General features: G+C 42.6%; 1 protein-coding gene across 1 annotated transcript in view; it reads left to right on the top strand.

Annotated features, from left to right (window-relative positions):
• PAPPA (pappalysin 1) overlaps window positions 1–25,813 on the top strand; it is a 630,246-nt gene that overhangs the window by 402,287 nt on the left and 202,146 nt on the right. Inside the window, exons 11-13 of the mRNA XM_063936909.1 lie at window positions 12,702–12,800; window positions 15,598–15,733; window positions 19,597–19,810. Coding sequence (XP_063792979.1) covers window positions 12,702–12,800; window positions 15,598–15,733; window positions 19,597–19,810 — 449 coding nt within the window. The remainder of the gene's footprint in view (window positions 1–12,701; window positions 12,801–15,597; window positions 15,734–19,596; window positions 19,811–25,813) is intronic.

Raw genomic sequence — 25,813 nt, 5'->3', positions numbered from 1 at the left:
TGATCAGGATACTGTCTAGAACTGAGTCTGACACGGAGCTGCAAGATACAGCAATGGCCTACTGTACTGTACTATAATTATATACTGGTGGTCCCCACAATAAAGCACACTGATCAGATATTTTCAGCACACTGAGCACAGATATGGAGCTTTTCAGGCAGAGAACGTAGATATTTGCAGCACACTGAGCACAGATATGGTGCATTTTCAGGCAGAGAACGTAGATATTTGCGGCACACTGAGTACAGATATTTGCAGCACACTGAGCACAGATATGGAACTTTTCAGGGAGAGAACGTAGCCACGTCCTCTCCGTTCAATCTCCAATGCACGAGTGAAAATGGCGGCGACGCGCGGCTCTTTATATGGAATACGAATCTCGCGAGAATCCGACAGCGGGATGATGACGTTCGGCCTCGTTCAGGTTAACCGAGCAAGGCGGGAAGATCCGAGGCTGCCTCGGACCCGTGTAAAATAGGTGAAGTTCGGGGGGGTTCGGATCTCAACGAACCGAACCCGCTCATCTCATATATATATATACAGGTTGAGTATCCCATATCCATATATTCCGAAATATGGAATATTCAGAAATACGGACTTTTTTGAGTGAGAGTGAGATAGTGAAACCTTTGTTTTTTGATGGCTCAATGTACACAAACTTTGTTTAAAACACAAAGTTATTAATAATATCGTATTAAATGACCTTCAGGCTGTGTATATAAGGTGTATATTTAACATAAATGAATTGTGTGTATGTACACACACTTTGTTTAATGCACAAAGTTATAAAAAAGATTGGCTAAAATTATCTTCAGGCTGTTTGTATAAGGTGTATATGATACATAAATGAATTCTGTGCTTAGATTTAGGTCCCATCACCATGATATCTCATTATGGTATCTAATTATTCCAAAATACGGAAAAATCCCATATCCAAAATACCTCTGGTCCCAAGCATTTTGGATAAGGGATACTCAACCTGTATATATATATATATATATATATATATATATATATATATATAAAAAAACTGAGAATGAGGAATCGGCATCTTTAAGCAGCAATACAGCAATACCTATCACTCCATAGGTCCCAACGTTTCGGGGCTTACATGCCGATCCATATTGATATAGATATAGATATAGATATATAAACACGTATTACCGGCACTCCTACAGCAGAGTATAAATACCCGGGTGCCCTCCCGTGGCACTACAAAGCCCAGTAAACAGCACAACTTGATGGGTGGCACTCCAAGGATTTAGAAAGAAAACATACAGCTCACCAAGCTTGTTAGATCAACGTTTCAGGTGCCTTTATTTGCACCTTTCGTCAGGATACAATAAAACAAACCAAACATACCTTTTATAACACCATTAGTTTTGTCGCTATGGCAATAGTCCCGCCCACTGTGTATATGGAGATGGGGACGGATGGATGACGTCAGCGCACGGGCGCCGGAAGCATGGGAGGTGCGACGTGTGTATCACGCTCTGGTGTTATAAAAGGTATGTTTGGTTTGTTTTATTGTATCCTGACGAAAGGTGCAAACAAAGGCACCTGAAACGTTGATCTAACAAGCTTGGTGAGCTGTATGTTTTCTTTCTAAATCCTTGGAGTGCCACCCATCAAGTTGTGCTATATATATATATATATATATGTATATATACATACACAGGCTTCCTTTCCATTTTTTTTTCTGAGTGCACAGTCCTACAGTCTGCAGATCTCCTCTTTTTTTGAGGGGGGTGGGTAACTTTATGTGCAGGAGATGGCTCAGCTGCAGGATTGCAGCACAGCTGTTTACTTAACACTCACTGACTGTCTGAGCTGAGCGGTGACTTACTGTCTCACTCGGCTCCAACTCAGAGCCCTCCCAAGAGGAATGCTGGCCTGATGCTGTGGCTGCACAGCGGCACAAGAGGAGAGAACGCGGGCTGGAGGGGGAAGAGAGAGCGTGGGCTGGAGGGGGAGAGAGAGCGCAAATGGGAGGGGGGAGAGAGAGAGAGCGCACGGAAGGGGGAAAGAACGCGTGGACGGGAGGGAGGAGAGAGCACGGATGGGAGGGAGGAGAGAGAGAGCATGGACGGGAGGGAGGAGAGAGAGAGCACGGACGGGAGGGAGGAGAGAGAGCGCGGACTGTTGGGTTGGTGGGCATGCGGCATGAAATCTTGCCACTTCCGGATGATGTTTCATTGTCAGGTAGTGTACCCAGTGTGGCCGCCGACCAGGAAAGTACACTGTCATTAACATAATCATTCACATATGACATATATTACTCCATCCTGACTGGGTGGGGGGCACAGGAATCACTGTGCTGCAGGCATAGCGTGTGGGGGGTGCCAAACATTAGGGGGTGCCTGTACGTACCAGGCACCCCCCACACGCCTATGACTAACTTTCTTAGTGATTTTGACTATATAGTCAAGATCGCTGAGCCATATCACTCCGTGTGTACACACCTTAAGGCAGATGGCGTCTTCAGCCGGTATTCACTATTCATGTAGGAGATCACATCGTCCAGAAGATTCCTGTTTGTGTAGGAATATTAACAAGGTCAGCATCATACAACAGTGGTTCCACCAGACTCACATCCTGCCCCCTGCGTCTCTCAGCCACACCATCTCCCTCCTGCAGCTCTCAGCCATATTATCATCTACCCCTCGTATTGTCTCTCAGTCACATCATCACCTACCCCCTGTGTCATCTCTCAGCACACCAACACCTCTCCCTGCGTTGTCTCTCAGCACACCATTACCTCCCCCTGCAATGGTTTTATAGCCTCTGCAACAAAATTGGTTCCTTCGTTTCCCCATGAGTTTGGGTATGCTCTGTTTAATCTTAAGGGAATTCCACTATAGTCCCTGACCCTGAGCCATAATAATAGGGGTTGTTAGAACATTTTGGGTGATCCTACTACACTATGATGTGGATGAGGATAATACCGAGGACCTTGGGACTTGCAATCACAATCAAAGGGACTGTTGGACTGAGTATAATCAGACTTTATTACTCTTTTTCATTATGTTATACATATTTTGAACTAACCTGAGGGCCAATACCTGCACAATTGTTTTTTGTTTCTGTTATTCATTAAGGTTTAGGTGGCCTTCACTATTCCAGGTGGCCGCATAAGAGTTTTTGCGCCTTGGGAGCCGGAATGATTTCTTTATACTACGCACAAACAGCCTGTCCCCTCCAGTCACCACACACACACACACACACACACACACACACACACACACACACACACACACACACACACACACAGCTTGTCTTTTCCAGACACTACACACACAGCATGTCCCTTCCAGTCACTACACACACACACAGCATGTCCCTTCCAGTCACTACACACAGTCTGTCCCTTCCAGTCACTATGCACACACAAACAGCCTGTCCCTTCCAGTCACTACGCACACACACACAGCCTGTCCCTTCCAGTCACTACGCACACACACACAGCCTGTCCCTTCCAGTCACTACGTACACACACACAGCCTGTTCCTTCCAGTCACTACGCACACACACACAGCCTGTCCCTTCCAGTCACTACACACACACACACACACACACATCCTGTCCCTTCCAGTCACTACGTACACACACACAGCCTGTCCCTTCCAGTCACTACGCACACACACACAGCTTGTCCCTTCCAGTCACTACACACACACACAAACACACCGTCACCTCAAGTCACACAGTCTGTACCCTCCAGTCAACCAAACCCCCCCCCCCCACACACACACACACACACACACACACACACACACACACATGCCCTTTCACCTCCAGTCGCTACACACATACACACAGTCTGTCCCCTCCAGTCACACGTCCCCCTCCCCCCCAACACACACATAGCCTGCCACCAGGCTCCAGTCACTGCACACACACATACAAAGGTTACCTCCAGCCCAAGTAGAGTGACCGCAGGAGCCAGCAGCCAGATGTAGGAGCAGCAGTCAGGAAGGGCCGCACACTGAGCGCCCTAGGACCAGGCAAAGTTGGGCGTGTGGTCTAATCATGGACCTGTGACCACGCCTCCTTTGAGGAAAAAAAACACGATCATGCTGCAGGAGCTGGCCATGAGATGGGGCACATGACCGGACCATCATAAGATTAGCCAGCGGCTCAAAGGGAGAGGGGGCCGGGCAGGATGAGTATGGGGGAGCCAGCAGACAAGCCGGGGGAGGAGACAGTCCGAGAGGGGCAGACAGCTACAGCCCCGAAGAGAAGTAGCCAGGTGCAGCAACTAGTGGCAGGCTGCAGGCAGGTCAACCACGGACTTACTAGTGTGGTGCAGGTCAGCACACAACTAGTTAGTTATGGCCCTGGCGGCGTGACGTCATCAAGTTATGCCACAATAGATATCCATTGGTTGGTGACATGGAGAAGGGGGTGGCGGAGCTGGGGAGCTGCAGCGCAGATATCATCCTCTCGGTCATCAAATGCATTGCATACCTGACCAGGAGGACACTAATTTAACTAATAAATGGGTTTTGGCCTAATGGGTGGTCCGGTGCACCCCCGGACAACCCCCCAGGTTCGCCTATGCTCCTGAGTCACTATTACAATATCCCAGTAGTCATCTCACCACTGGTCACGTAAGATATGAGATAAGGGGAGGATCAGGGGTCAATGGGTGCTGTTGTAAAGACTCTGCTCTGTTCTACCTCTGTCAGGGTGGAGGGGGGGGAGCTTGTTGGACATCTGATCCTCTGCTGCTGTGGCATGGAGAAAGCCTTTACAGCAGGGGTGGCCAACTAGTCAGAGGTAAAGAGCCAGAAAAAAATTGTAGTCAAGGGGAAGAGCCACTCGAAGACACGTGCACAAAAATGGGGGTGTGGCCTAGTGTCACAAAGCCACGCCCCATTTTTGTGTTTACACCTTTCGGTATGACATTTGAAGGAGTATGACCTTGTGTCATAACCCCGTATTTAGTCATGTTGTACAGTGCCACATACATATATTGCCCCAGTACAGTGCCACATATTTAGAAATGCAAAAAAATGGGTGCCCCACAGTGCCAGATACATATATGCCCGCAATGCCAGATACACATGTCCCCACAGTGCCAGATACATATAGGCCCCACAGTGCCAGAAACATATAGGCCCCACAATGCCAAATTCATATATGCCCCACAGTGCCAAATACATGTATGCCCCCACAGTTCCAAATACATATATGCCCCCACAGTGCCAAATACACATGTCCCCACAGTGCCAGATACACATGTCCTCACAGTGCCAAATACATATATGCCCCCAGTGCCAGATACATATATGCCCCACAGTGCCAGAATACTCATGTCCCCACAGTGCCAGATATGCCCCAATGTCAGATACTCATATGCCCCCAGTGCCAGATATGCTCCCAGTGCCAGATACACATGTCCCTACAGTGCCAGATATGCCCCCAGTGCCAGATACACATGTCCCCACAGTGCCAGATATGCCCCCAGTGAAGATACACATGCCCCCACAGTGCCAGATATGCCCCCAGTTCAGATTTACATGTCCCCACAGTGCCAGCTATTCCCCCAGTGCCAGACACACATGTCCCCACACAGTGCCAGATATGCCCCCAATGCCAGATACACATGTCCCAACAGTACCAGATATGCCCCCAGTGCCAGAGATAGATATGCCCCCAGTGCCAGATACACATGTCCCCACAGTGCCAGATATGCCCCTAGTTCCAGATACACAGGTTCTTACAGTGCCAGATATGCCCCCATTGCCAGATACACATGTTCTCACAGTGTCAGATATGGCCCCAGTGCCAGATACACATGTCCCCACACAGTGCCAGATATGCCCCCAGTGCAGATACACATGTCCTCCCAGTGCCAGATATGCCCCCAGTGCCAGATACACATGCCCCCACAGTGCGAGATATGCCCCCAGTGCCAGATACACAGATCCCCACAATGCCAGTTATGCCCCCAGTGGGTATACACATATCCCCACAGTGCCAGATATGCCCTCAGTGCCAGATACACAGGTCCCCACAGTGCCAGATATGCCCCCAGTGGGTATACACATATCCCCACAGTGCCAGATATGCCCCCAGTGCCAGATACACAGGTCCCCACAGTGCCAGATATGCCCCCAGTTCAGATACACATGTCCCCACAGTGCCAGAAATGCCCCTAGTGCAGATATACATGTCCTCACAGTGCCAGATATGCCCCCAATGCCAGATACACAGGTCCCCAAAGTGACAGATATGCCCCCAGTGCCAGATACAGAGGTCCCCACAGTGCCAGATATGCCCCCAGTTCAGATACACATATCCCCACAGTGCCAGATATGCCCCCAGTGCAGATACACACATCCCCATACAGTGCCAGATATGCCCCTAGTTCAGATACACATGTCCTCCCAGTGCCAGATATGCACCCAGTGCCAGATACACAGGTCCCCACAGTGCTAGAAATGCCCCCAGTGCCAGATACACAGGTCCCCACAGTGCCAGATATGCCCCCAGTGCAGATACACATGTCCCCACAGTGCCTCCCCCACCGCCATCAAAGTGCTGCTCACCACACTGCTGTTGTGAGGTGAGGAGAGCGCAGCGTGCCCCTCTCCTGCCCATCAGTTTCCGGTGGCGGTGTCTATCTGCAATTCGGCGCCGGCCCGTGAGCCAATCAGAGCTAGCGGTCCAGCAGCCAATCAAGAATCTTAGCTGCCGGTCTGCAAGCTCTGATTGGCTCATGGGCCAGCGCCGAATTGAAGATAGTCACCGCCGCCGGAGAACTTAGAATCCTGTGTGCCGGGCTGCTCCACTGTTTATCATACAATATATTGTCAGGCAGCAGTGATCAGGTGCAGCATCAGACAGCCTGTACTGTATAATCACAAAATACATGCAATTATTGACCATTTTAGCCATGGATGCCCTGCCCCCCCACCTGCGGGTGCCCCCCCATATCCACAAGTGCACCCACAACCCGCGGGTGGGGGGGGGGGGGGGCAGGGCACCCATGGCTAAAACTGTCAATCTCTGCAGTGTGTATTTTGTGCTTATACAGTAAAGGCTGTCTGATGCTGCACCTGATCCACTGCTGCCTGACAATATATTGTATGATACACTATGCACACACCACCCGCGGGGTGCTCACTCCCCCGCGGGTGTCCCCCCTTCGGCTGGCGCTGGACTTTTCCCACTGTCATGTTGACAGACACTGACAGTACTCGCTGCTGCCCCTTTCTCTCAACCAGCGGCAGCGTTGATGTTTCTGAGAGAGCAGAGCAGCTGAGCACAGAGAAGCTTAAATGACATTCAAAACTGATTGCGGGTGGCACTGCCGAGTGGCGCCCCCCTTCTGGGCAATGCCCCTGGCCAGTGCCATCCTTGCAAAACAATAGATACGCCCATGAGGCACATTATAAATAATGCGTGGATTTTATGGACCAAAATATTATTCGGACTGTAATTAGTCCTGATTGTTAGATTAATTGCATGCGCTTAGAGAGGACATTCCAATATTATGTAATAGTCACCAGAATGCCCATTGGGCTTGTTCAATATACACCACAGATAAAGAAGTCCCTGAAAATGCTATTTTGCAAATAAGATAGGGAAATGTTACTAGTATCAAACACATGTAATGAGTATTGTTATGGTTCCATCTAGAACAACATTCAGCTTAGAAACAAAGTGTCAAATCCCCTATAAGTAACACAGAGACAAAATTGTCTCACTCCTTGAATGCCAGAGAATAATTCGCTTTAGTTGCAGAATCACTTCTCCTGTATCAGATAGCAATGTATCAAGAATACCTTTAAGTTGTAAGGTACAGCAAAACAGTATAAGTACAAAATCTTTAACTGACACTGTACCTCTTAGGGCACTTATCCAATGCAATCGCTGCTCCTAATTCAACAGCAGTGTATCATATAAACCTTCAGGTTGTAAGATACAGCAGAGCAGTATGAAACACAAAATCTTTAACTGACACTGTACCTCTTTGGGCCCTTATCCAGTGCAATCTCAAATAGTAATTGGAATGATAGGGCATTAAAGGGTACATAAATCATTGCAAACCTGGTGGCTGTGTAGAAAATAAATACCACTGTATCACATATATTAATTAAAAAAATTCTCATAGCATTGCTTATAGTCCAAATAATATCATGTGAGCATCCAGCAAATAATATCACCAGCAATATAAGCTTAACAACCTCGATGCAAATGACATCACATAGGCAATATCAAAGAGAGAATAGTCCAGCAGATCTTGTCCCTGCTGATATCTGCTTTGTCACCCTCTTGATTGACTGGCAAATCAGGTTAAATCAGCGGAGGGTGGATGAGAGTATAGCCGGACCTCTGCTGGTATGAAGGAAAGTAAAGGGCCCTTCTGCTGTTTCTGTTAGAGCGTAGGTGACACCCTGATATCAGCTGACATTGCAGGGTGTCACACCGCAATTCAGAAATGAGAGCGGGCTGAAGAAGAAAATAGTGCTACCTCCATCTGGGTGTAATAGCTGGTGGAGTGTGCATTTTCATTCAAGCATGCTGGTCCTGTTTATCCAAATTGACAGCGGCAATAACACATATTCAGTGGTCAGATAACCGGTTTCACCCTAGGGCTTGTTCACATCTCTAGCGTTGCCAGCATCTGAGGGACTTCACAGATTCAGACATTATGTGCCAAATGTAATAGAGTGAGAGTTTCAAAAAGTGAGAGATTTGGTAAGGTTTTGTAGTTTTTTTTAAAGTGGCAATCATTTACACAGCAAGATCAACCTGGTTTTGCAGTGTAAATTATTGGCACTTTAAAAAAAACTTGAAAAACCTTACCAAATCTCTCACTTTCTGAAATTTTCACTCTATTACATTTGGCCCTATAAGTGTTAGGATGACCAATCAGAACCAACATTTTAATGAGGAAGGAATGACCATGGTATGCTAATGCATGACTCAAGAATGTTCACTGGTGTTCTAAAGGTCATATCAATTAACTCTGCTATGTGTTTGCAGAGTAGTAATCCTTAAGCAGAAAAAAACTTTTTGGGTCCCAAATAATGTCAAGTAAATAAACAGTCAATTTGTAATACAGGTTGAGTATCCCATATCCAAATATTCCGAAATACGGAATATTCCGAAATACGGACTTTTTTGACTCAGAGTGAGATAGTGAAAACTTTGTTTTTTGATGGCTCAATGTACACAAACTTTGTTTAATACACAAAGTTATTAAAGATATTGTATTAAATGACCTCCAGGCTGTGTGTATAAAGGTACATATGAAACATAAATGAATTGTGTGAATGTAGACACACTTTGTTTAATGCACAAAGTTACAAAACATATTGGCTAAAATGACCTTCAGGCTGTGTGTATAAGGTGTATATGTAACATAAATGCATTCTGTGCTTAGATTTAGGTCCCATCACCATCATTATAGTATGCAATTATTCCAAAATACGGAAAAATCCAAAAACCTCTGGTCCCAAGCATTTTGGATAAGGGATACTCAACCTGTACAAGCATTTCAAAGGCAATAAAAAACAATATTTTATTTTGCTAAAAGAATGTACGACCATGTACCACCAATTCGACCATGTACGAATAAGAGACAAGAAAAATGCAAAAGGATTGCAACAATTTAAATGACAATATGGCAACAACATACATAGCTCGTAAGTTATAAGTTTAAACCAGCGCTTGCTTGGAGGCAAATTGTTTTCCTCCGCAGCAACATAATCATATCAAGGTTATAATCAAGCTGTATTTGCGCTTAGTCAAGCTATATCAGCGCTTGAAATACCTACGTGAAGATTATTATAAGTGTATAATCTTAACTGTATGAAATAGAATTACTAGTAAAATATAGAAATCCTGTAAGATTAGAAGAGTAATTTAGTATATTAGCATAAACCAGCTAGAGACCAAAGGACCTAGCCATGCGTATTAATAACACGTCTAAATAAAAATTGGCCAAGAATGCTCCATAAAGTGGCTGTACACCCGCGCAAGCCACTTACTCAAGGAGCGCGATTCAGAGATCTGCGTAATCTAATTAAAAATGAAATTATTGAATGAAACTAATTTTCAATAAGTAGGGATACCTGTACAACAGTGCCATGCCTGAAAATATAACCCCCGAAAGGGTACAGTACACTCAACACCCATGGGGTGTGGTGGACTAATATCCTTCAGGAAATTAATACTAATGGGTACCATTAAACAATAGAGCAGTCAATCCATCTGGGTTGAGAAATACATAAAACAATATAAATAAGTAACCCTGAAAAAGAACTGCTCTTAATTAGAAGTCAATGTAGCCAGATATACATCTGAAGGTCGTTCTAAATTGCCATATGGTACCCTATGTTAGGTAACATAAGGGAAGGGACCAAAAGTACAGGTACAATAAGTACACATATCCATCATTGTGTCAATGTGTACAATGTAAACTATCTAGTGGTGATGGCTAAAAGTATACAATGTATAACATAAACCTTTAGTCATTATTTTAAAAGATATCGATACACAGCCATCCCCAGAGGAAAAACATATAGGCTAGTACTGGGATTCAAAAAAATTTGTATAACGTGTATAGAAATACCTGGTTCTAGTCATCTGGGGGAACAAGATAACAAGTGAACCACATAGGGTAAGTATCAGGTATCGGAGGTATAAGAGTAGATAGGTTTGTAAACTACGTAAAGTCTATACTCATTATTACGTTATACTCATTTTTTGAATCCCAGTACTAATTACTGGATAAGTGCCCTCAGAGGTACAGTGTCCGTTAAAGATTTTGTACTTTTACTGTTTTGCTGTACCTTACAACTTGAAGGTATTCTTGATACATTGCTGTCTGATACAGGAGCAGTGATTCTGCAACTAAAGGTAATTATTCTCTGGCATTCAAGGAGTAGACAATTTTGTCTCTGTGTTACTTACAGGACATTTGAGTTTCTAAGCTGAATGTTGTTCTAGATGGAACCATAACAATACTCATTACATGTGTCTGATACTGGTAACATTTCCCTATCTTATTTGCAAAAAAGCATTTTCAGGGACTTCTTTATCTGTAGCAGGGACGTGCAGTGAGCTAAATGGCTCAGGAGGCACTGGCTAGCCCCAGAGCCAGATTTACATGCAATATACAGTATGAGCCAAAGGGTACATCTGGGCATTATACACAGGTGCAGCAGTATAAACTCCTGGAAATTTGGTGAGTTTTGATCAGTGATGTTCTGAAAAGAAAGACAGGTGAGGCACTGCCTCACCTGTCATATACTTTTTACTCCAGAGTTTTGGCTATAAAAATGATTAGAATAATGCAAAGAAGATATTTCAAACAAATAATTTGTATTTTTCATATACTTTATACAGTCAAAACTCTGGCACAAACATTAGTAGGACAGGAAAGGTTCTGCCTCACCTGCCTCACCCCACTGCATGTCACTGATCTGTAATGTATATTGAACAAGCCCAATAGGCGTTCTAGTGATTATTACATAATATTGGAGTGTCCTCTCTAAGCGCATGCAATTAATCTAATAATCACGGCTCATTACATTCCGAATAATATTTTGGTCCATAAAATCCACGCATTATTTATAATGTACCTGCATAGGTTTAATCTAGAAATTATTGAAACCTATACGGCATTTATTTGCTGTCCAGGAACATAGTTTTCCCTTTTTTATGTGTATGTGTGTCTGTGTTGTTCCTGTTATTTTAATGCATATCTAATAAATAGTAGATTTTAGACTGATTAACATTGATACCGTTCTGGATTCTTTTTCCTATTATAGTTAAGAGTGACCCCAGTATAGAGTCTTCTTTTTCCTCACACCAAAATAAGTTTTTTCTGACTCTGGGGAGCACCACCAATCCCTGTATTACTGATTTTGCTGAAATAACATCAGTCATCAAATGAAAGGAATTTGGTTATTCATTTGTATTTCTATCTCCTTATGCAATTCCTACTTACCCTAGAGGGTTAATAGGGCTTGGAGTGATCCTGTGCGGTAAAACCCACCCTGTTTTTGCTGCTTCAAGAATACTATGTGCTCAGGATCTAATTTCCTCTGTCAAAAATACCAATTAAGACATGGTTACAGAATAACCTGGCACTTACATAATCCTTATATATTTGAAGTGGATTTTAGCCTAAAAAGAGGAGGATCAACTTTAGCGTATTTCTCCACCACTCTTGTTCTTCCATAAGATGTGCCTATTCACTGGAGACAATGGAGGCACAGCTATCCAGATAAAACTTCAAGTTTATACACCTCCCATGGACATGCTAAAATTGAAAGTATTTTTGCATATGATCCTATTATAGTCCAAATAACTTTGATTCAGAAATGTGACTCTCTGATTTGGAGTACATCTAAAACATTCTGATTTGTGTGCTGATTGCTTTGGGTAACATAATCTCAGGAGATCTCTTTTAGAGCCCTGGTCAGTAACCTTGGTTTACAAAAATGTAATTTAAATCCTATTTATTATTTATTCTACAGTGGGTGAAATCCTGATATGAAAGGTAAGTCATTTCCTATAACTCTCTTCCAATGGTCTTTTAAATTTTTTGGAAACTGATGCCAACTCGTCAGATTACACAAGAACGGTGTAACAGATCTCACCGAATTACACATGCATTTCTCATGCTGTACGTAAATGATAAAAGTTACTCAATGTTGCATTATTTGATGTATTAACAGGTTTGCCAGACTAAAGTGATGAAATTGAGTGATGCAATGTCCCAGTATGCTTGGTATCCATGCACAGTCACATCAGATGTAATGAATTTCTGGTTGAAGGTAAATTATCTTAATCAAATATGTAGCGGGGTGGGGTGGGGGGGGAAGTAAAATTCCTCACAAAAAGTTTAGAGAAAAAAAAGAGACTTTACCACAACTTAATTCATTCATTTAATTCAATTGAGTCACTTTTTTTATTTTGCACAAAAAATTACCCATTTTCATACAAAAAACACAGGATCCGGGATAAGTTCTTGGATCCATATGTTTTTGCATTTGTGGCTGCAAATCAGGTCAGTTAGCAAGGATTTGTTTTCCTGCCTGCAGGTTCAAAAAAATACCTGATGCTGCCATGTATTAGGGCTAATATAATAAGCCACAGGGATCAATTAGCTGCTTCAATTTACTTCAGCTAATTGATTTCTCCCCCATAGACTTTGATTATATTTTAAAAGTATAATATTTTAGAACAATTTATACTACAAATTATTAGATCAAGATTAATGACTGTCACCAGGTTCTCTTATGTCATTGCATTGTTTACTACATAGTGCTTTGTGCTGCAGACAGTTAGCAAGAAACAAGCAAAATTGGCTTCCCTTGTATCCCATGCTCCCGGGAGATGTGCCTCTCTACAGACCATACAGCAGAAACTTGTGCGATGGACAGAACAGCCTGTGAGTGCGTACTGTGCAGTCTGAGAGGTTGTCTCAGAGGGACGCAGTGAAAATACCGGATGTCGGGATCCAGTTAGTCAGGATACCAACGCCGGAATCCCGACAGCCAACATCCCGGCATTCCAACACACACCCGGATTTCACACACGGTTGGTGGGTCCATACCACCAACTGAGTGGGAATAGAACCTTTGGTGAGCAAAGCTCACCACCAGGCCAAATGCATGGTGAGCGCAGTGAGCCCACGAGGGGGCTCACTGCCTTACAACCAGCATTCCAGCAGACGGGATAACACTGTGGGATACTGACAGCCAGCATCCCATCCATCGGTATTACATACCGGATCCGTCTCAGACCTCATGTTGTCACCGAAGATAGCTCACTGATGGGTCTGCTTCCTCTCTACCTCACAGCTCTAGTACAGTCTGGAAAATATAGCTAAGGAAAGACATAGGGCCTGATTCAGATATGGAGCAGTAAGCACAGCAGCTGCATATTTGAACAGTGCTGCAGTGCAAAAATATGTTATTACTACAGGAGGTGTCTTGTGTTAATAGATGCATCCTGCAAGCTTTTGTGATCTGTTGCTGTGTCCGAAAACGCAGCATCGGATCACTCTGAGTGAACATTAGGGAATTGATGCTGCAGAGGCCAGTATATCTGTGTTGGAAGACGCAGACACTGGCCTCAGCACTACTACAAAATGTACTTAATTTACCTCTCACAAGCATATTATAAATTTGGCAATGACAATGCAAATGGTTTTCCTAGCTGTCCCACACATCTTGAGGTAATAGGCTCCCTATAATTATATATATATATATATTGTATATATTATGTATATGGATATAGACAAAATTTTGGAAAACTTCCATGAGGGGTTAATTTTAGGTTTATGTATGACTACTCCAAAACAGTCTGCATATTAATATTTTTGTTAACACCTTTATCACCAGAACACATTTCAAGACACAAAGTCCTGTTTAATCAAGTTGATATAAAAGGAAAACATTGCTTACAGCTAATTCTGACACCTTAGGGGGAATTGTGGTGTTAATGTTACCTTTTCCAATAGGTTTAAAATCTATTTTTTTTTATTATCCTGCTCTTCTGTATGAAACAAATGGCATCAAGGAGAAATAAGGAATGCAGCTTTAGCACATGTACTGTCCAATAAAAGTACCAACCATGCAATGACTTGCCGAGAGCTGGTTTTCACTATAGCGGGAGAAATCCGCCTTCACGGTCCCCATTTTGTACTGGAAACTGCTATGTGACATTGGGGCTGGATGAAGATGATGTATTTGTATCACAGGGTTAAATTGTTCTTCTGGGAAAAGATGTTTGTCAATTTATTGCAGTTCTCCACTATTCAGCTTGAATTCTTCTGCAAACGATTGACATTTACCTTTGTTCAGACCACGGATACTTCTGATACATTTAATTCAATGTATTAGCTGATCAGTTTTCAGTGGCAGTCCCAATGATAGGGAATTGCATGCAGTGCTGTAGCAAGGTACTGATGTGCCCCCAACACGATATTTCATTAGGGTGTGGTCAATCCTAGCAGTCGCGATGCCAACAGTTAGAAGATTGACAGTGGGATTCCAATGGTCAGAATTTTGACAGATCCTGGATGTAAATACAGGGGTTAGTGTTAGGCACTAAAGAGGGCTGGGGGGGGGGGGGGCAGTTAGAGTTAGGCTGTGAGAGGGAAGGATAGGATTAGGCTGTGGGAGCAGTGGGTTAAGATTAGGGTAGGGTGAAAATACTTACTGGGATGCATCGGGATTCTGGCCATAACAATTCTTCTGTTGGTCTTCTGACTGTATTTCTTACCCAACCCATCTCATCATACCGTCAGGAAGGAGGGGTCTGGAAACAGGAAGCTTAGAGTCGGGCATATAGAAAGGGTGTGCTGGGTGGGTCAAGGCTTCACGGGGCCATTCTAGGCAGCTTGCATGCCAAATACAGATGCTCCCAGGCCTTATGCTCTGGGCGGCGGCACCAATCCCACACACCTAGTTTCAGCCCCGTTGGCATGAACATTGAAAGTGTTTTTACTGTATGATATATTTTCTTGCGATTCACAAATAAGTCTTTCCATTACTTATTGAACTAAAGATCCACAAATTTATAATAATTACAGTTGCATTAAGTTGTGTTTATCCATTTTTACAGGCCCATTTTTCAAAACATGTAGTTGTTGCTGCTGTGGTAATCCACTTGGTAACAGATGGAACGTCTTACAGTTATCAGAAACCAGAGACCATAAGTGTTCAGTTGATTGATGTCAAGGACCAAATGCATCCTCTTGGTAAAGACATTCATAGTACTCTTTCTTTCCTGCTTTTAATAACCTTTTATTTAACAATAAATTAATTTGTTCTTATGCTATTATTGCTCACTTTGTGATAGTTTGTGGTATCTCAGTGCTAAACACTCCCACACTTAAAGGCAGGGAGGTATTTTTTATAATCTTGTATCTCATATGTATCAAGGAGAGTCGATCTCCCTGGGTCCCTGGAGAATCTAGCAATCTTCCTGAGGCCCTGTCAGGTGGGTGCAACACAGTGATGATGTCATCACTCTCCGCCCACCACGGAGGAAACACTGGGGAGAAGAATAAGGATGTGTGCTATAGTAAAATGAATGTATGATGAATTACATTGCATGAACCTAGTTGGAGGGAATTACATGGGGTAATTTAAGATGCTACTAAATAGTAGAATGCAGCATATTGTTTTGTGCTCGGTCACACCTTTGGTAAAACATTTTGCATTAGAGGTTTCATGGGTTCAAGACATTTATTACTGGGACAACCATGTATTATTTGCAAAGCTTAAAAACTTTGCTCAAAGCACAGCCTCATATCACACTTACACCTTACCCTCGTTATCTAGCTGTTATATAGCTTGGGACAGTTTATATTGTAAAATGAGTTGTACTAAAATGTTAGGAGGCTAGCATTTGATGTGGCATTTGTTGTTTTACACCTGTACAGATTTTCCACTTCTTCCCACACTTAGGACTTGGGGCCTAATTCAGACCTGAGCGCAGCAGCAAATTTGTTAGCTATTTTGCAAAACCATGTGCACTGAAGGGGGGGGGGGGCAAATGTAACATGTGCAGAGAGAGTTAGATTTGGGTGGGGTGTGTTCAAACTGAAATCTAAATTTCAATCTAAAATGCGCTTGGGTCAAAAACTGGTTAGATAATAAGGAGCAGTGCGTTGTGGTTAATGGATCTTTTTCAACTTGGACTGAAGTGCTAAGTGGTGTGCCGCAAGGCTCAGTATTACGACCGCTATTGTTCAATATTTTCATTAACGACCTAACAGAAGGTCTAGAGAGCATGGTGTCAATTTTTGCAGATGATACCAAACTGTGTAAAGTTATAAATGCGGAGGGGGATGCTGAGTCGCTTCAGAATGAATTAGTTAAATTAGAAGCTTGGGCAGCGAAATGGAGAATGCGCTTCAATACAGACAAGTGTAAGGTAATGCACTGTGGTAACAAGAACAAAAATAACACCTACCTACTAAATGGGGTAAAATTAGGGGATTCTGTACTGGAAAAGGACTTAGGTGTCCTCATAGATAGCAAACTAAGCAGTAGTACCCAAAGTAGGACTGCAGCAAAGAAGGCTAATAAGATATTAGCATGCATAAAACGGGGAATTTATGCTAGGGACGAGAGTATTATACTCCCGTTATATAAATCACTTGTGAGGCCACACCTTGAATACTGTGTACAATTCTGGGCACCTTACTACAAAAAGGATATCCTGGAGCTAGAAAAGGTTCAAAGGCGGGCGACCAAACTAATTAAGGGTATGGAGACCCTGGAATACGAGGAAAGGCTTGCAAGACTAGGCATGTTTACACTGGAAAAGAGGAGATTAAGAGGGGACATGATCAACATTTACAAATATATAAGGGGACAATATACAGATCTTGCGTAGGACCTGTTTTTGGTTAGATCAACACAGAGAACTCGTGGACACTCGCTCAGGTTAGAGGAGAGGAGAATCCACACAATATGGCGTAAAGGCTTTTTTACGGTAAGGACGATACGTGTTTGGAATTCCCTGCCTGAGGGAGTTGTAATGGCCAACTCAGTCAACACCTTTAAGAATGGGTTAGATAAATTCCTAATGGATAAGGATATCCAGGGTTACGGGGCATAGTCACGCACTATGGTTATTATAAAAAAGAGGGATTAATCGGAACGGCAGTCAGCAACTTCAGTCAAAATTTTATACAAAATAATCGTGCATAGGAGACCACAAATAGGTTGAACCCGATGGACAATTGTCTTTTTTCAACCTTAGATACTATGTTACTATGTTAAATTGCAGTGTAAAAATAAAGCAGCCAGTATTTACCCTGCACAGACACAACATAACCCACCCAAGTCTACCGCTCTCTGCAAATGTTATATCTGCCCCCCCTGCAGTGCACATGGTTTTGCCCATTAGCTAACAAATATGCTGCTGCAATCAGATCTGAATTACCCCCCTGATTCAGAGATGTACACTAACCCAATGTGTTGTTCTCATGTGCAGCTGTCCATCTGTGAGTCCGCTCGCAGTTTCTCCCAGTCGCAGCTTGCTGGACAAGATGGGATGTTTAGAAGGTGTAGAGGGGGCATTCCTGGCCAACGTTCCCGGATATGGGGCAAGTCGTCCCCCTCTTTGCTGGGAGGGACAAGGTCAGGGTCTGAATGGCTGCACGCATACTTATTGGCTTCGCAAGCTGCTAGGAACTGGCCAGGCTGAGTAAGCCTCAGCTTATGCAGCCTGGCCAAACCTGCAACCAATGGTCGCGATGGTGATCCAAAGCAGTGTCTAGGCACCTCCTGCGGCATTTACATTTTGGTGGACAGAACTGCAAAGCTGCTTGTGTGTGGCTCTGCAATTTGGTACATCTCTGATCTGATTCAGGCCATTAGACACACTTCTAGATCACAGAGAGATTTTCTGACAGTGGATAGTAGCTGTGTACCTATGCAGATCATCCAGGTGCTCCAATGCAAATCCAAGTTATTTTACTTGCATATCAGTTGTGCTTCACTACAGTGTTTATAATTAACTTCCTTGAAGGTGTTTCTTCTCAAGCATGTTAGTGCTGTTTTAATCTTTATTAATATATGGGAGATGATATTGACAATAAGATAAAAGGCAGCTATGATGTCATACTAGCAAAAATTGTGCACATCAGCGTTATATGTGGCTATTAAAGCTTTCTATGGGTTGATAATAATTTTAACCTGAGTTAGTACAGTTTAAATTATAAATTATTTCCACAGCGATTTCAAGATGAAAAATGAAGATACTATATGCAAAAGCGTTACGTTTTATTTCTGTAAATACATCCTATTGGAAAGTAGCTTCTTTTAAGAGATATCCAAATCTTTTGGTATCATTGTTGAGACTGACATGAAATTTGACACAGAGGATGGTCACTTTATGGTCCATTTATTAACTCAAATAAAAAGGAAACTAATTTCCGCTGTTTCCTCTATATTTGTCCCTGGATGGTTGCTTTGGTCATCCATAGGAGGCATGACCAGAGAAGGAGTGTTGGGGCAGGGCGAGGTTGTATAAGCATGTTAATGATATTATTAATTTCTATGGGCAATTCATTTCTATGGGAAATTCATTTAAATGTGTGTGATTATTGAAAATGCATTGCCCATTCAAATAAGTGGAAAACTATAGATTTTGTTCAGCAGAGCAAACTCTCTCCACATTCCCAGAATGTATATGAGTTTTTGTTCAGCAGAGCAAAATCTCCCCAAATTGCCAGAATTTTCCCTAAATGAATAAAAAGGTTCAGGGAATTGAGTCATTAATTAATTATTCATGAATGGTCATTTCATCGATTTTAAGTACTGAACAAAATCTTCCATTGATAGCTCTCACCCATATTTTGATTGGTGGGATTTATTTACATTTACAACTGAATTATACAATAAAAATATCAATATTAGTAATATATCTCCTGGAAATTCACTTATTTACCTATAAGGATTACAATAATCAATTACATGTTTTACTAGATAATACTAGGATTCACTTTGAGTTGTATAAATGTTTATCATTTGCATTCATCTGGAAATGAAGTCAAGTAATGGAGCAAGCTTGTAATGTATTTTCATTATACCTTTCTCATGGCAGGTGTTCATATTCTTAGCTGCAGGAACAATCCCTTGGTGATCCCTGTGATGCATGACCTCAGCAAGCCCTTTTACCACAGCAAAGCTGTCCTCATTAACTTCACTTCTAATTTGGTGGCCATCTCTGGGGTGGCTCTGAGGTCCTTCCATGATTTTGACCCTATCAAAATCAGCAGCTGTCAAAGAGGAGAAGTTTACAGTGCAGCTGAGCAGAGGTGAGTAGGTTACACATTTACAGATGTTAAGTTTCAAGAATTCTCTTGCTTGTCTAGTTTGAAAGGTACAGGAAGGACAAGAACCTATTTAGGCATTACATCACTATCTTTAAAATGGGTAAATTATATTAGTAAAATGTTCTGGGCTGTGTCCTGGTAATCATTTACTCACAGTAATCTGTTTGAAAACTGCCTTTCTCAACAATGTTGAGGTCCCCTGATGAAAGTGGGTGACCTGACTGATTTGCAGAGCAGCAGAATGTTCAGACTGGCCTCCCTATTGGATCATTACTCTTCTATATCCACCCTAACTATGTAATTGTGCTTCTTAGTCCCACACAATGGCAAAAAGTGCTTATGTAAACAAGTTACTGTTGTAGAAGGATACAGCAGGAAATGGTTCAAACATGAAGCTCAACTGCTGCCCAATCTGTAGTTGCTACATTTTTATTTTATTCATCCATTAACTAAAAAATTCCCCCAAAATATACTTTTCTAGAATCCTAGCAAATTAGCTCAGATGTATACATCTAGTTGTCCAAAATTTGGCGCTACAAAATAGTGTACTTTCAATCAAGGTCTTTGCAATTAAGTAAAGAAGAACAAGTGACAAGTTTAAATTCTTGTGGTTTTAAGCATTTTTATTCTTCACTGTATATTACAAGTAAGACAATTAGGGGGAGATGTATTAAGTGCTGAAGAGAGAAAAAGTACCATCCAATCAGCGCCTATCTACAATTTTATGGGCTGTGGGGTAGGTTTAGCAAAGCTTTGGAGAGATATAAAATGGAGAAAGATAAAGTACTAACCAATCAGCTCCTAACTGCCATGTTACTTTAGCTCTCTCCACTTTATCATTTTCCAAGCTTTGATAAATCTCCCATACAGTGTGTTTGAAAAATGGCAGTTAGGAAGTTATTAGTTCTATGTAGGGATGAGCGGTTCAGATTCTATGGAATCGGGGACTCAGCGCCATTTAGGTAGCACACACTAGTGCACGCTGCTGTATGCTGCGCTAAACTCTGCTGATCTGTGTGGCACTGGCACTGTGTAGTGTGGCACTGGCACAATACTATTGTTTACTGTAGAGTGTACTGTCTCACAAAGCGCTGTGCTGAATAGTCAGTGTGTGTGTAGGAGGTACAGTAGTGTTTGCTGTATAACTGCACTGTGTCCAGATTCACAGAGCTGTGCTCTATAGTCACAGTGTATAGGGACACGCTGATGAATGCTGCTTCGCTATACTCTGCTGTAAGTTGTACTGTTCGGTGCTCTTTGTTCACGTGCATCTATAAGCCCTGTGTTTCCGTGCAGTGATCTGTGAACTGCAAGTTAAAAAAATAATACTGTAGTGAAGTTCTATTGTTTGTACAATTGGTGCGCTGTACCCTAGCGTGCTTTCTTCACATGCCTCTATAAGCCCTGTGATTCCATGCATTGATCTGCAAACTGTAAGTTAAAAAAATAAAAAAATAGTAAAGTTCTATTGTTTGTACAATTGGTGAGCTGTACCCTAGTGCACTTTCTTTACATCTATAAGTGATCTGCGAACTGCAAGTTAAAAAAAGTTCTATTTTTTTGTACAATTAGTGTGCTATACCCTAGTGCGCTTTCTTCACGTGCATCTATAAGCCCTTTTACTCTGCGCAGTTAAAATGGATAACAATCAGTTTAGAGAACACCAACATGCTGCAAGCCCTGGGATTCCGCGCAATGACCTGCGAACTGCAAGTAAAAAAAATATTATTTTGTACAATTGGTGCGCTGTACCCTAGTGCGCTTTCTTCATGTGCATCCTTATGCCCTGTGATTCCGCGCAGTGATCTGCAAACTGCAAGTTAAAAAAGTAAAGTTCTATTTTTTTATACAATATGCTGCCACCAGTCATGATGATGATGCAGTGACGTGCGGTGGGGTGAGGCAGGTGAGGCAGAGCCTTTCCTGTCATACTAACGTTTGTGTCAAAGGTTTGACTGTATAAAGTATATGAAAAATACAAAGAATATGTTTAAAATATCTTCTTTGCATTATTCTAATGATTTTTATAGTTAAAACTCTGGAGTAAAAAGTCTATGGCCGGTGAGGCAGTGCCTCACCTGCCTAACCTTTCCGCACATCTGTAATCAAAACTCACCAAATTTCCAGGAGTTTTTACTGCTGCACCTGTTTATAATGCCCAGATGTACCTTTAGGCTCATATATTGCATGTAAATCTGGCTCTGATGCCAGCCAATGCCTCCTGAGCCATTTAGCTCACCGCACGTCCCTGTGATGATGATAGTCCAGCATCTACTAAAGTCGGTGCTCAAGGACATAGCGGATCTAAGTCAGGGCATGTAAAACCAAAAACCCAATATACAGTGGTAAATAAAAAAACACCTCTTATAAAGGGAAGGTTTGGTGCAGAAAAACATAAAACTGTCACATGCCATTCACCACATGCAGTGGCAAAGAAAGGCTCAGGTCTTGGCCTTTATTTCTGAATGGTGGTTTTGTTCCTGTCAGTGAAGCATCTTTGTCTACATCGCATGATGCCTCAGACTCAGAGTCTAGAAGAGGTGTAAAAAAAACTGAAAACCACTTTTGCAGTAGAACAAACTTTGCAATCAGAAACAGAAATCTCACAAATACCTGAGGAGAGTCTAAGTGTGTCTCCGAGTGCTTTGTGTGAGTCTGACCTTTCTGATACTGTACTCATAGAGAAGCCGCCTTCCACCATTTCTGCTCCCTCCGCATATGGGGATAAGCAGTAAGTATTGCTGATGACATAGAAATTAAGGATGCCACCATGGAATTGCAAGATGATGAGGGGGAGATTTGTGTAGCTGACACTGGCACTAATGAGTATGTTGAGGATGAGGATGTTGTTTGTGTTAGTCAGGCACCAGTGGAAGCATCTCTTGGCCATGATAAGAAGAAGGCCATTGTCATGCCTGGGCATAAAACCAACAAACCCACCTCTTTTGTGTGGAATTATTTTTACCCAAATCCTGTCAACTTTTGTCAAGCCATCTGTAGCCTGGAACCACTATAAATAGAGGTAGGGATGTTAAGCATTTAGGAACCTTCACCCTATTAAGTCATCTGCAGCGAGTTCATGACAAGTATTTTATAAATAAAATAACAGCCGGCAGTCCAGCATCAGCTAGCTCCCTTCTCTCTACTAAATCCCAGCACCTGCAATCTCCACCACCAACACCTTCATCCTCAATATCCTCATTAATGATCAGAGATAGTCCTGAAACCAATTTGTCAATGCTAGGTAACTCCTCTTCTTTTCAGGATTCCTTTGAAGAATCCTTGAGAGCTAGGCCTGCTGCTGCTGGGGATGAATCTTCATCCCAGAAGTGGATGAGGAAGGCTGCTAGTAGTTGTTCCACAAAACAATTGACTGTTAAACAATCCTTTGCAAGGGGTAGCAACTATGACAGTTCTCACCTTGTCACACAGCTGATCACTGACACCACGACTGCTATGCTAGTATTAGCTCTGCATCCAATATCTGCCATTAATGCAGTGAGTTTTACACAGTCAATTGAGGTCCTGTGTCCCCGTTACCAAATTTAATCTCGGTTCCATTTTACCTGAAAAGCCATTCCCCGACTGTACCAGGACAAAATCGAATTATTGCCCTACAAAATGCCATTGTACCCACTGTCCACTTAACCACAGGTATGTGGACAAGCGGTAGTGAGCAAACTAAAGATTATATGACTGTGACAGCCCACTGGATGGGTGAATCGCCTTTATCATCAGCAGCAGAAGCATTATCTAACAAACACCAGCTCATTCAGAGGCAGGCTACTCTGTGTATCACCAGCCACATTAAGAGGTGTACCGCTGACAACCTTTTAGAAAAACTGAGGGATGTCATAGAAACATGGCTTACCCCACTTGTCCTCTCCTCAGGATTTGTGGTTTTCTCATAATGCCACAAATATCGTGAAAGCATTACAGCTGGGTGAATTCCAACACATCCCCTGTTTTGCTCACACAATTAACTTGGTGATATAGAGTTGTTGTTTTTTAAATGACAGGAGCATACGGGAGATGCTGTCTGTGGCCCAAAAGATTCTGGGACATTTTCAGCATTCAGCAACAGCATGCAAGAGATTGCAGCACCTGCAAGTACAGTTTAATTTGCCCATTCATCAACTGAAGCAAGAGGTGGTAACAAAGTGGAACTTCACTCTTTGTATGCTTCAGAGGATAGACGAACAGCAAAAAGCCATCCATAGCTATACAACAAGCCATTAGTTTTGGAGAGGAGGGGAAATGTGCCTTAGCCCAGCACAGTGGAGAGTACTTTCTATCTTGTTTAAGGTGCTCAAACACTTTGAAGTAGCCACCTGGGAAATGAGTGCTGACACTGCTAGCTTGAGCCAGGTGATTCCCCTAATTAAGCTTTTGGAAAATCAGCTGGAGAATTTGAAGGGGAAGATAAAAAACAAAACAAATCCGCAACGTATGCCGGACTTGTAGATCAAGTCCTTGATTCACTTCGCCAGGATCCAAGGGTTGCCAATATCTTTAAATCGGATCACTACATTTTGGCAACCGTACTTGATCCTAGGTTTAAGTTGTATGCTGTTTCTTTCTTTCCAACTAACCCAGATCTTAAGAGGTGCAAAGAGCTCCTGGTGAGCAAGTTGGCAGCTCAAGTGACACGTGGCACTACAACATCTCCTTCAGTTTCTTCAGCGGCAGCCAGGAAAAAATTTAGCTTTCCCAAAAGACCTAGTGGTGATGCAGATAAGTCAACACAACATTTTGACATCTGGTCGGGTCTAAATGAATTGCCCAGCATTTGTGACACCTCTACTGGTACTCCATCTGATACGGTCGCCATCCAAAGAATGGTGGAGGATTATTTTCATGACACCGTAAAAATACTGGAAGGAAAGTACTGGAAAGAAAAGAAGGCAATTTGGAGGCCCTTGTACAAACTGGCTTTGCATTACTTGAGCTGCCCACCCTGCAGTGTGTACTTAGAGAGAGTTTTCAGCACAGCCGGGAACCTTGTCTTTCTCAAAATGTGGAAAAAGTGATGTTTATAAAAATTCACTGGAAAATCCACGAGGAAGACCTTTCCCGACAATTACATCAAAGTACACAGACTTCTGGAGTTGTGGATTCCAGCGGAGATGAATTAATATTGTGTGAGGTGGATGTACACACTGATGAGGGGGAGGATAAGGATGGTAATGATGATGACATTTAGCCGCTTTATAGCTGTTGCCTTAAGCCGATAAATAGCTTGTTTTGTGGGGGCACAAACAAACCATGCACTTCAACAACAAAAGCTGCAGTCTTTGATACTGGAGGGCTTGGTTTGTTAACTGTGCATGTCCTTTTTAATATCCAACATAAGGGTGGGTGGGAAGGGCCCAAAGATAATTCCATCTTGCACCACCATTCATTTCTCCGACTGCTGTGTGTCAGTGTTTCATAGATATGCTATAAACTGCTGTGTGTTTGTGCCGCTGCTCTGTCACTTAGTAAAGCAGCCAGCTTGCTGCAAACTTTGAGCTAAAGTGGATGAAAACAGCACCATGGTCAAAATTGTCAGCAAATGACTGGAAATGAATGTTATTAAGGTTAATAATACTGTAGGGACAAAAAAAAAGCCACAAATTAAGTGATTTTAGCTTTTTTTGTAATTTTTTGAAAAAAATCCAAATCCAAAACCAGTCACGAAGGTTTGGTAAATCCAAATCCAAAACTGGCTGATGAATCAGAAATAAATCTAAATCCAGAAAAAAATGTCCCGGTGTACATTTCCAGTTCTATGTACTATGCGTTTAGAACTTTTTGATCTACTGTATGTACTAAGTCTTGGAGAGATATAAAGTGGACAGAGATAAAGTACCAGCCAACCAGCTCCTAACTGTCATTTTTCAAACAGTCTGTAACATGGCAGTTAGGAGCTGGTTGGTTGGTACTTTCTCTCCATCCACTTAATCTCTCTCCAAGGCTTAGTACATAGGGGTCTATTCATAAAGC

The sequence above is a fragment of the Pseudophryne corroboree genome, chromosome 8, assembly GCF_028390025.1.
Source record: "Pseudophryne corroboree isolate aPseCor3 chromosome 8, aPseCor3.hap2, whole genome shotgun sequence".
Classification (NCBI taxonomy): Eukaryota; Metazoa; Chordata; class Amphibia; order Anura; family Myobatrachidae; genus Pseudophryne; species Pseudophryne corroboree.
Note: the sequence above shows the minus strand (reverse complement) of the source record. Positions and strands in the feature narration are given on the sequence as shown.